At 40.5% G+C, this 13,158-nt stretch overlaps 1 protein-coding gene across 2 annotated transcripts in view; it reads left to right on the forward strand.

Annotated features, from left to right (window-relative positions):
• The window catches only part of RABGAP1L (RAB GTPase activating protein 1 like), a 480,584-nt gene that overhangs the window by 463,722 nt on the left and 3,704 nt on the right, over nt 1-13,158 (forward strand). For both annotated transcript variants that reach the window (XM_090046904.1, XM_090046905.1), the window contains 3 exons: nt 7,501-7,611; nt 10,147-10,251; nt 12,558-12,641. In XM_090046904.1, coding sequence (XP_089903030.1) covers nt 7,501-7,611; nt 10,147-10,251; nt 12,558-12,641 — 300 coding nt within the window. The remainder of the gene's footprint in view (nt 1-7,500; nt 7,612-10,146; nt 10,252-12,557; nt 12,642-13,158) is intronic.

Raw genomic sequence — 13,158 nt, forward strand, 5'->3', positions numbered from 1 at the left:
ATGCTAGCTGCTCCCCTCTTCGTGTTCTTTCTTGCTGCTGTACACCACACAGACACAAAGTTCAAAAGTGGCATTTCTCGAATATGACCTGGATGGAAGCCTGTTCAACTTACGCAGGCTTGCAGCCAAAACCAGGTTATCTTATACAAACACTTGTAAACTTCAGTGCACCAAATATTGCACCATAGTGACTTTGAGCCACTCGCTCCCATAACAGAAGCATACAGCATCATCATGCCCATGGTAAATGTAAAGGAAACTCAAGTGCTTCTCTAACCAGCTCCAAAGACAAAGCCCCCATGATTTAACATCATGGTAGAAGAAACGAGATAAAAGAAGGGCCATCATTTCAGGCTCCCTCTTCAAAGTGTTCTTTCAGAATCACCTGTTGTGAAGATGTTGTTCTAGACATTAGAGGTGCAGTTTATGGATGCTTTCACATCTGTGTTTTTGAATTTCACGAGCTCAAACAAGGGATGAATGATATTCTTAGCACTGTTACATGGATGTGAAGCTCACCCTGCTTACCAGAATCATATCAAACAGAGTATTTCCATCAGCCCACATCATATACTGTCCTCTATGCCAGTGTTTCCCAACCAGTGTGCCACAGCACAAAAGTGTGCCGTCAGAAATGAACAGGTGTGCCGCAGAATTTTGCCATGGCAATGAGCTACAATAGGTATGAGGATGAAGAATGTCTTAACAGGTGTGCTGTGGAAAATTTTTATTAATGTAAATGTGCCTTCGGCTGGAAAAGGTTGGGAAACACTGCTCTCTGCTTACTGGAGAGACTGGCTCACCAACACAACAGTGCTTCAGAAAGCCAAAACAAATCACTTAGCGATCATGCTAGCTAAACCATAGCTTTGCTGGGTAGGACACGTTCAGAGCATGCCTGACACAAGACTACCCAAGTTCTTACTACATGGTGAGTTATGGAATGGCCGCCTTTCTTAAGGTGGCCAATACCAACAATGCAAAGGTAATGTGAAAGTCACCTGAAAAAAGTGCGAAATTTCCTATGGATATTTAGCAAGTTGTTTCTTCTATCAAACAATACTGGCAGGCTACAATAGAGTTGGGTGTGGCCACATTTGAAAAATCAGAAACAACCTCCTCCTTTCTCTGCTTAGTCTGTGGTTGGCCTCAAGAATCTCAGGGTGCCTGTACACGAGCAGCAACGCTGCTCCAATGCGCTGGAAATCCAGTGCATCGGAGCAGACTTGATTAATTGTCACACTCCAGCAGCCTCCTTTGTCGTGTGTATCAGCATCTCCATGTTTAAAAATGGTGGCGGGGCACTTGAACTAAAGTTTGTCGAATGAGCTTTAGTTCAGCTGCCTCTGCTGCCATTTTCAAGTGTGGGGACGCTGCTATAGGAGACGTAGCAGTGCTTTAATTAGAGTGGTTCTTGGAGCCCCTCTAATTAAAGCACTACCCCCCCCCCCGAGCACATGTAGAAGTGCCCTTAGTCTCAAGAATTGGACTAAGTAGCCACCAGAGAAGAAAACATGTGGGGCAACCTACTTGTCTTTGAGGGAGTGCCATCACTCCCATCAGTAATTAAGACCCATTACGGTTGCTCAAGAGTAGTAACACCTCCTTTTTAATTGGCCCCTCAGTTGAAGGGAATTGAAATGTACAGCAAGGAAAAATAAAAGCTTCCCAACTCTGCAGATTGTGAGGAGCCACAGGGAAGAACTTCTGAAGTGATAGCTGAGAGCTGTCTGCTGAGTCGACCTCCTTCTTCTCCTCCTAGCAGTGTGGCTGTAGTAGAAACTATGCAGCCCTTGGCACGGTCATATTGGGACTATTCAGTGAGAGTCCAGGAGGAAACCAGGAGAGTTATACAGCTCTGAGGTGTTTTAATTCTTAGTCAGATTTGTATACAGAAATCCACTGGACATCAAGCGATGATAGAAAGAGCGGCTGGTCTGCTTCACCTTCCTCCCACTCAGTACTTAATAGAATTTCTTCCAGGCAGTCCAGTTACTGCAGGGAACAGAGCTGCTGAGGAAGGGCTCCTTTCTCCCTCTGAGCACACACAGCTCCCCAGAGGAAAATTTTGGATGTAGAGATTAATTTCTTATTTATTTATTAGATTTATATGCTTTCCTCCCCCAGAAAGGCTCAGGACAGCTTATGCTTGAAAAGCAAGATAAATCGGCAGTAAAATGTTATGTATACTATTTAATTGGGTTTTTTAAATCATTCACCAGAGATGATCAAGTTGTATGTCTAAACAAAGACTGGTAAGGGTCTTCTAAGGAATGGGTAGTATTTCTGTTCATGGTGAGTGTGTTCTAAGGACTGTCGAACCCCAAACTATCGATTAATTCTGATATCTTTTAAAAGGGACTTTTTTTACAGTATCTGTTTAACCATGAACTACCCACATAATGTGAACAGGTTGAATGTGAGCAGTTTAAGGAATAAGTCTGTGTACTGAGCATGCTTATCCTCTGCATGTGAATTATGATATTCACTGCCAGAGGGACAATACTTGGAAAAGAGGGCTTAGAAATTCACTTAGGGATTTAATTTGTTTCCTGCTCAATTCATAACTTTTATTTAGAATTACTAAATTCTTATAGACATATTTCTGGTGAGGGATAATTTTATTGTTCAGTTTTTATGTTAAAAAAATATAACACCTGACATTTTTCACAGCTGGTTTTTACAGAGATTCAAAAAGAAGTATAGGCTAAATGGCTGTCCTTTAGTACTGGGGTCAGTAAGCTTCTAGTAACAGTGGGTTGCATTAATGCAGCTCAGTCGAAAGGTGAGCCACAGCTTGCAAGCTAGCTGCCCCAGCTCCTGCTGCTGATTCCCCACCACCACCGAATGCCACCATGGATTCCTGATTGCCCCCCAACTGCAAAAACTCCAGATTCATGGGCCTGATAAAATTGTTTGTTGGGCTGAATCCAGCGCATTAGTTGACCCTGGCAATATAGCCACATACATCCAGCACCCTCCCACCCCTCACAGCCCAGCCAATTAGCTGCGCCTTTCAGCAGGATTAATTAGCCCTCCTTCAGCCCCACGCTAAAGTGGCTGCTCTAACCAGAACCAGAAATTGTGTAAACTACTCCCAGGTTGCAGAGGATTGTGGTGCATCTGGGAGTGTCCTGGATTTTGCTCCCTGGAATTTGGTTGCTGGAATTTAATGACAGTTAAAACGCATTCCAGTTAGTCAGTAAAAGCCAGTAAAAACAGTTCCATTTCCACGAAAAGCAGCAAAATAGTTCTGATATTTTCCCCATACTTCAGGTGATTGTTCCAAACTGTTGAGACATTTCCATATCTGGCACAGGGTTATGGCCTGATCTCTGGTGAGGAAAACTAGTGAATCCTGGCAAAAGTAACTTGTGTAATTGCACAAATAAAGGACAGGATCCTCCAGGCAGACTCTGCATCTTCACAGAGCCCTTTGGACCTTAGAAATATCGACAGCTGTATGTACTTTATTGTATAAAGGAGAAGTTATAATCAGACTTTAAATGTAACCCAAAAATTGACCTTTTTGTAGATCTAAAGTGTCACTAAATAAAAATTAACCACGTAATTAACATTTTGGTGTAGTGGAAAGCCTGCATGCAAGAGAAATATAAATGGATCACTATTAATATGTGTAGTTGAAACAAACTACAACATGACACTTGCTGAAATGTTTTCTTAAAAACAGAGCCAAATAATCATCATAGTAGCAGACAGCACAGTGAAAAACTTTGTGCCACTTTCCACAAAGTCTATTCTTATTGGATTTTTTTTTTTGTTAAATCATTGTGGCTTTTTAGAGAGTTTATATTCCTTTATTTTTCCTTGTTGGAATCCATTTCAGAATCAACTGTTCTTTTGCACTGACTCATCAAGACTTGAGTCTTACTGACATCCAGAAATATGAATTTTAATCCATCTTTTTTTCCCCATCAGTAAGAAATGTCCATGTTCAGTGATCTTCTTTTTGTCCTACTAATTTGGAAAGTTAAGATTTTAGCAAGGTTTGTGAACCTGAGCCACACCCAGTTCAAATAACACCAGTGAGAATCGTTTGCATCATCATCGCTAATCATGTCTTATATTCCTCCTCCATGCTAACTTGAGGATAACAGAGGGTGGAGTTTAGCCTTTTAGTCTTCCTGAGTTGCGACTTGCCTATTGGTTTCAGTTCAGCTTTCCTCTTTCAATCAAACATCTGCTTTAATAGACAGCAGCTGGAATAGACCCTACTTTTATAAACCAAACCAAAACAACAAACAAAAAGAATCAGCAAGTTAAGATTTTCAGTTTTTTTGAGTTTCCTGATTATTTTTGTTGGTATTTAAAATTCATTGTATATCCTGTTTTCACTGTCTTTACACGAATGGTTGAAAGCAGTAGTTGGTCTATGACTTTTCAGGAGGTAAGTTTATTTGTTTATGTATGTGATACTGGTGTTTGTCTTTTTTTTTTTTGGAAATGCAGTATCCTCCTTTTAACAGCATTATAACTAAACTTCATCAGCTGCCCTCTGTGGCGAGAAGGAGCAGGCTATTGGGGAAAACTACATCTTTTACTTTACGGAGTGTGTAAACTGAGTGATAATAAAAACAGTGCAGTTTACAAACTTTTATAAGTATTGCTAGTTAAAGATAAGAGGCAGGAAGTTATTTGGGAGTCTCTGTTTACATGTAGCAGGTCTGACAGGTTGGCTCATGGGAGGTTACAAAATACTTGATCTGCTCTGAGTCCTGCTGCAGATAATACATAAACTGAGCTTATAAATTGCTCCCTGTGCACAAAGGCTGGGCTGAACCCTGTAAAATACTTCAGAAGCATCAAAGTTAGCTTACTTCTTTTGTGCAAGCCACAGTTTAGTATCTTCCTCTTCACTGTTAATATAATTGCTTTGTGGAACTTAAATAGAATCAAGAATTTCCTCCTGAGGAAGCAGGCAGTTATTTATTGATAGGCTGTAGGGAAAGACTGGAGAAGACATATCGCAAATAATCACACTTAGACTTTGCATTCATTGTTCTGAAGAAAAGGAAGATTAAAATCAACTTGAGAAATAATTCTAAAATAGAAAACAAAATCATATAGAAGCAGAGACTAAGCAGATGATTGCCAGCAGCTGAAATGAGAGGTAGGACACATCAGTGTTTTTAAAACTTGTCATGCAGATTCCTAATGGGAGGAGGATAGTGCATTTCCAACCACATAGCTTGCTTCTCCACTTTTGTGCAAGTGCGGAGCAGGAGTTTGAAACCTCACATTATGCTGCTTGCTTTGCGAACACTCAAGCTTTTGGCAAAAGCATAGCAAATCATCTTTCAGGGTTATTTCATGTAAGTCTGAGGAATCTGGCTGATGTCATCTTCTTTTTTGGGGAAAAATTCCTTTTTAAAAAGGCATCAGTGTTACAATTGCTATAAAATTGTGGCATTACCATTTCTATCTAGTCTGAAGATTTAAGTAAAGTTGAGTGTCTTTCATCTATGCAGTTAGGTATCTATCCTTGCCAATTTAATTAGCATTTCTTAGATACTGTGAACAAAAGTCTGAACTAAGGACAATTGATAGCTTTACTGAAAATGAATTTAGCTTTGTAGTGAAGTGTATGTTGCCTCTACCTGAAGAATTATAGTTTTAAGAACTTATAGCAGAATATAGTGTAATTTAAGTACAAAAAGCAGACGAGCGATGTGGTTTCTAGAAGTGTTTTTTGATTGCATCAGATCCCAAGAAACAGGCTCTTTAGGTCAAAGTTTGTGTGACAAAGTAAGGCTTTTTTAATGTACGAGCTCTTTTAAAAAGAAACAAATTTACTAGACTACTGTACTGCACAGCAAAGCATTTTGGGCCTGCAGTTGCTTAATTAAGATCACACAGAAAATTAAGTATTTACAAATACTTCACTTCTTGGCATAGAGCAAGCAAGCTGTTTTATTTACTTTTTTACTATAGTTCTCCTTTTCTCTATTGGTCAAGTATGTGAAATGCTCTTACAAGAAGAGCAGAAGCAGAACTGGCTTGCTCTGTTGGGGTTTAGAACAAAAAAAAATACTTTTATTGGGATTGCTGTGAATTCATATTTTGTAGCAATGTATTGGTTGAATAACCCATGGAATTTTATTAACAAGCTGGTTTATTTCCGACCCAGATGCTGTAATACATTTATTTTTATTTCTGTTCAGTATGGAAAATTGGCAATCTATTACTTGTCCTCAAGTAATGAAAGAGTCTTTCTGAAATTTCAGTATGTGGTGATTGTTCCTTTCTCAACCATGAGCAAATCCTTCATATAAAAAAACGACATTTTCTCTTGATGTTGTATTATTCATAGATTTCCCAGTCCCTTTCCACAGTGTAAAGGAGTGTAGGACTTTAAACAGGATGAAAGCAAGCAACTCCTTTGCTCCCTGCAAATCTATTTGAGTTTCAGTCCCTGTATCTGTCTTAGTCTGGCTTAAGAGGACTGTGGGAGCCCCTTCTAGCTGGAAGGGTGACAAGTTGTCTCTGTTCACCCTGACACATCTTTTAACAAATGTCTTGGCTTTTCAGCTCTTTGAGAAGGAACAACATTCTGAATGTGAATTTTTAAAAACCAGTAATTATTCCTCTCTCCCTTCTTTCCCAGTATTCTTATTTTGTTTTGATAGCATTTTTTTGCTACTTTGCACAAGGCTAAGCAATTATATAAGGCATGAAGCAGGGGGAGAATCAAGCCCGCAGTCTTCTATAAGCTAAATATTTTTGCATTTCTAAGTTGATCTGCATCACTGAAACAGCAGATATCTAGAAATATGTATTATCTAGAAACATCTATATTGGCACTCCTCTTTGCAGGTGTTGCTTGCCATGCACACACAGTATCACTTGCACATATCTTGAAGAAAGTGAGCAGAGGGAGAGTTCAGGTCACTTGAGCTGCAGAAGGTTTTGCTGCTGAGTGCTATTCTTTACTGATGGACAGTTGATATTACATCATTTACAGAACATATTATTCTTATGGAACACTAGAGGTCAAGACTGAAGAAAATGGAGCAAGATAGATTCTACTCTGGACCTGAAAACACTATTAAGAGCATCTCTTGTTATCATTGTGTGCTGTCTAGGATTTTATTATCTACCCAATTTCCCTTGATTACCACAGAAAGAGAGGTGCTTCTTGCTTTCAGCAGGAAAAACCTATAATCAGTGTGTCATTCCTGTCTCTCAAATACAAATAGCCTTTGCTTTATAAGAAACACTGTAAGGATATAAATGGAATTGCTGCCTTTCAGGATACACTTTCCTAGTAGTGTTTTGGCTCCATTTTTCTAAAAGCGCCCTGTCATATAGGATACTGCATCTGCACCGCTGGCTTAATTCACTGTTGTTTTCTAAAGCAGCAAATTGTCTTACTGTGCACTGCTGCCTTCTCAGTTTTTTACACGCACCCTATATTCACTTGTCTTTATTCTTTCCTTTAAAATGGGTAAGAATTAACTTCTGGTTTCTGTCTTTCTGCAGAGGGAGAACCGCAGGCTGCAAGAAGCCAGTATGCGGCTGGAACAGGAAAACGATGACCTTGCCCATGAACTTGTAACAAGCAAAATTGCCTTACGAAATGACTTGGACCAGGTAACGCAGACACTGATTTATAGCTAGGCCTCAGCACAGACTCTACTTTGGGAACACTACTTTATGAGCACAATTAAATATGGATGCAAATTAAAAGCAACATTATTTGTGCCCTTAAATCTTGACTAAATTTATCTGCTTGGATACCTGATTCATAATTGCAGTCAGTTACTTTCTACATAAAAGTAGAAACCTATGTAAGACAGAGTGGCACCTTAGAGACAAACTGGATTGGAAAGGCATGAGCTAGGTAACCTATCTTATTAGATGCCATGATGAAGCCTAAGGTGTTTGTTTGAGAGGATAAAGGGTTCTTAGGAGATATTGGCACTACTGGGCAGGTTTCATAGGATTACCCACAAAACTAAGGGTGTTGTCCATTTGCGCAGCAATACTTCATGTAATATTCTGAAATTCCTTTTACAGATGTACTGTTAAAAATAATTCATAGGGGACAATTTTAACCTTACTTACAGCGATCAGCCCTTTATACCCACCAAATCAATGGGATTTTGTGGGGTAAACTGCATCTCGACTTAAGCAAGGTATCTGAATTTGGCTTTCACTGGTTATGAGTCTGTCTGTCTATATCTAATATGGAAACTATACCTATATACTACACACATAGGTATACTATATATACCTCTCTCATATAATAATACTGTCCATGCCACACTGCTGCTATCATGTTTCAATTTGCAGATACTTTTTAAAAAATCAGAATCTGCTGTTTGGTGCTCATGTGGCTCTAAGAGCCTGAGCCATGCTAGTGGAGGGAAAATAGGCGGGGAATAAGAATATAAGAAATGCCGTACTGGGTCAGATAAGGAACCCATCTAGCCCAGTAGCAGAAGTTGATGTTATACAGGGAGAATATCAAACGGGATATCTCTACAGAGTTATCTACTTAGCTGTGGCTGCAGGCATTATGCTGTGGAGGGTTGTGATGATGCCTTGTGGGACACTGAGTGGTGCTTGCCCCCAGCAGCAGTTACAGTTCACACACAACTTTTTTTCCCTTCTGTCTCCAAAGCAAATATTTTTCTGCCTTGCCCCTCAGTGATCTCCCATTATATATAGTCTCCTCTGTGGGAGGTCTAAGGATTGTAGTAACTCCTTATCTTCTCTTACCAGCAATTCACCCACATAGGGGCACTTACCCTTTTTTAGATAAATGCTCCATTACTTCCCTGTAAGAACTGGTATCAAATACCAGTAATGGTACTAGGAGGACTAGTCCCTGGGATTGATATTCACATAGTTTTCTCAAAGAACATATTGAATCATGCAGATCTAAGACCTTATACTGTGATTTTTTATTAAACAAGCCAGGTCACCTTTAAGATCCACTATACCAGTCTTACTACCCCCAGCCTTTCCTTTCAGTACTCCCTCCCTTGAACGTTCTTCTGTGCTACCTTCTGTGCATGAAACAACTTACCATGCCTTCTGCCTTCCATGCATTCATATGCTTGGTAGAGATCTTCCACACACACATAGTAATCCCTCTGGTTAATAACCAAAAGCAGAATGGCAAAGCAGCGAGCCACTATGCCAGCAATCATGGAAAAGCAATGTGCAGATTCAAGTAATCATTTTCTAACACTTTTCCTACCCTTTTTCAGCTAATGAGTTATTTTTTGACTCTGCCCACTGCCTGCTCCATCAACATATATCGAAGTGAATGGGCTGCATGAATATTTAGTTACCAAGCAGGGAACTAGCCAGCTGATTGATCTTAAACCCTGATAAAACATCTGCTTCACTGGAAACACAGTTAGGCCAACAAGAAGCGCTTGCAAAACCAAGACATTTGCACTTCACTAACCCATCATGCTTGGCGCTTCAAATGGGGAAGTAAATTCATACTCCTAATAGACATGGAATATCTAGCTTCTCTAATAAGTAGTATTTCTCTTGCAGTATTTAACTGAACAGTTTTAAATAACTCTTTTCTGCCATGCACTGTGGTCTGAACACTGAGTTTTGCTATAGAAACAAGACTTTACTCTTTCAAACTCAAAATCTCTCCTGAAGTGTAAGCATCTTCTCCCATTTAACATGTGAAAATTGAAGCCTGGAGAAATGGGACTGGTTACCTAAGGCTGCCTATGACCATAGCCCATTAAACCATGCTGTTTGTAATTGAAATTGCTCTCTGTATTCACTTGCCAAACATCAGAAATGTACAGCATGCCCATATATATAGGAAGAGCCATAAACATGATTCAGGATCCTTAATCACCCTTAACATACCCTGGCATATTCTTTGGTACTCTAATAGGAACAGCCATACCTAGTCTTTTGCACAGCAGCTGAAACGCAATGCAAGAACCTAGTGAGCAGCTATTTAAAATATATTTGTCCTTTAAAAATAAATTATGCTGAGAACATAATAGATAAAGTATCTGAGTGCATGAGGCAGCAGTTGCATCCAGATTCTCATTCTATAACAACTGTGGCCTGTATCTTGACACACATGTGCTGTTGGTACATGAGGAAGGCAGTTTTCTTTAGCTCACCTCTTCTACTTAGGCTGAAGACAAAGCAGATGTTCTGAACAAGGAGCTTCTCCTTACCAAACAGAAGTTAGTGGAAACTGAAGAAGAGAAGCGGAAGCAGGAAGAGGAAACCGCTCAGGTAAAACATGTTTGAGCTTTCTCACCTTCTCAATACACATGTGAACACTAGGAATTTGAGGATCCATAACACAGCAGAAACGCACAAAACATTTCTTAAAGCCCTACAAAGGATTCCTTTAAATTGAAGTGAGGGGGAAAAAAAATGCCCAAGTAGAAATATTCTCTATTGCCTAGTGTGTTCCCTTTCAGGTTGAAGCTCTGAGGGGTCCATTTCCTTACCTAACATAGTGACCATCCTTTTCACTTTCATGACACAACAGCCACCTAATTAGACCCTCTTTAGTACCTAGAAAGGAGCTGGAATGATTGCTTATGCATAAATTGGCCATACAGAATCCAGCTGCTGGTTGCCTTCTCAGTACTCCCAGAATTTAGAATAGGTTTTCCCTACCTGGGCATCACCTGATGTTAGTTTGCAGAATGTTTTATGTGCATGTGTGAGGTTACAGACATGGTATTTTACATCCTGAACAATGACTTCTGTGTGCTTTGATAGCAAAAGTCCCTTTTATCTCAGAGTGGTTTTTACAGCTTGCAATTAGGCTTATTTGCATCATTGCTTAACAGGACACACTCAGTTCACACATAATAAAGGTTTCATGCATCACTTTAGGTACTCTAAAACTGAGTCCCATGATCAGTTTCATCTATGCTTGAGCTGTGCTATGCCTGGCAAAGGAGGCCTTTGTTTCCATTGAAAAGTCTTTTTAGTTTTTATAATACTGCACAGTAGAGTGGGGAAGTGCGGGATTAGTGGTTCTGTAATGTACTGGCACTTGGAGAGTCAGAACTGTGGGCAGTCACTGTGATAATGCTGGGACGTTTTTTTTCTTTTTACTCAGGACAAGCTATTTGAATAAGTGGAGGTAGGATTATCCAAGTGTTAAACTATGTTTAGCTGTGTTTAACAGGCTAGTTTATATTTACCAGAACAGGATCAGGCATTCAATATGCATGGAGGCACACTTACTCTATAGCACAACTTTCCAGTAAAGGATATGTGCTAATCATGTGACAAATGGGGGAGACCTAAACTGCTGGTAGACTTTAAGGTAAATGTGCAATTGTGATCTGAGGAATTTTTATGCCCCACCTCCAGAGCTGCATAACTTGCCATGCCAAATGTGCATGCCAGATTGTCATGGCAAGTCATGCAGTTTTGGGGGTGGGCCATAAAATTCCTTAGATCCCAGTCCATGGGCATTTCCACAGGCCCTGGGTGTTAACTGCATGTTCACTTCTTTAAAGTTGCAGGTTACCGTAAGCTCAACTTTGCAGCATCTCTTAATGCTCTGCACCTTAAAGCAGGAGTGAAGCTGGTAGCCAGATGCCCCCAAAAGTGACAACTGGGGAGTGAGGAGCTCCCAGCTCCCCAGCAGGTGCTTATACAAGACAGAGAGAGGTTTCTGGGTCCTGGCACCCAGGTAACTTTAAAGAAAGCACCTGCAGCTGGGCTGCAGCCATGCTTTTTAAATCTCTCTGGGCACTAGGACCCAGACCCTGGGGAACCTTTTCCCAGTATCTAGGTCCATCAACCAGGAGGTTTAACAAACAAAGCTGCATTTTTAAAAGTCCTCCTGTACCAGGAATCATAGTGCAGAACACCGGGAGCTCCCAGCTGCCAATGCCCTGCACTATGAACTTGCACCTGCAGCTGGGAAGCAGGGGGCTCCCAGCTGCCACTTCCACAAGTGCCACAGAAACTTAAAAAACAGGGCACACTGCTGGGGCTGCCAACTGCATACCCACATTTTAAGGGTCCAGGACACACTGACCCCAAGACTCCCTGACGTCAGACTAATGCTGTCCCTCCTGTCTGCCTCTGGGGGTTGGGCAGGGAGTGGCCGTGCCCAGGACCCTTGGGTTATCCCATGTCAGATCTGAGCATTGGGATTTGTCATGGGTCAGCTCCAACATGCAACATGTTCAATTTGAGGCATGATACAAATGAGCCACAAAAATGTTGCACATTACATGATGTTCACGTTACATGTGGAAGTCTTTGTGGCTCATTTGCCATGTTGTCATGCCATAAATTGGCTTTAACTCCTTGGTGATTTTTAACTTTAATCAAGCCACAGATGGAATGTGTGCCAGGCCCCCATACTGAAGTTGATAGTAAGTATCTGTATATTGAGAAAAACAGACTTTTAGAGGCTTTCAAATGCCAGACTTTCTCAGGTGATGGGAACTGGTTGTGAAGAACTGTAGTAGTATTGTAGATGCAGCATACCTTCAAGAGAGAGCACTGTGATTACTCCCCAAAGCAACCCACTAATCTGATTTCTCTCCTTGAACTTCCAGCTGAAGGAAGTCTTCCGGAAGCAGCTGGAGAAGGCAGAGTCTGAAATAAAGAAAACTACTGCCATTATTGCAGAATATAAACAAGTAATGTTTATATAGAAATTGTTTTTCATACATCTTTCTTGTAAGCCATTTTAAGGTTCCCCCCACTCTACCCCAGGCATACTGTACCTCTGGAGTTCTAGTCCCACTATTCTTGCACATCTTGGTTCAGGCTTTCTGGACGCATACTCTGGAGATGGTTGTAATTCTTCTTGCAGTTGTCCAACAGGAATCCCCTAGTTTCTGTGGCTAATCATTTATTTATTGGATTTATATGCCACCATTCCCAATAAAGGTTCAGGATGGCTTTCATTACATCCATTATTCTGTTCTCAGCACATTGAAGTTGTAATGTTTTTTCTGTCCTTCTCCTGCATGTGAGGCTGAACTGTGTAGTCCAGTTGCACCAATAAATTGACTAAATCAATCTGCACATTAAGGTTGTATCTTGAATACAGCCATATCTTGCTATCACTAATGATGGATTCCCTATAAGAAAACAAATGTGCTGATTTTCTGCCGCAGGAGTTAAGTGAAGCCATAAGGAGGTTCTAATAAT

This window comes from Crocodylus siamensis, chromosome 5, assembly GCF_052110815.1.
Source record: "Crocodylus siamensis isolate JL-2025a chromosome 5, ASM5211081v1, whole genome shotgun sequence".
NCBI classification, from domain to species: domain Eukaryota; kingdom Metazoa; phylum Chordata; order Crocodylia; family Crocodylidae; genus Crocodylus; species Crocodylus siamensis.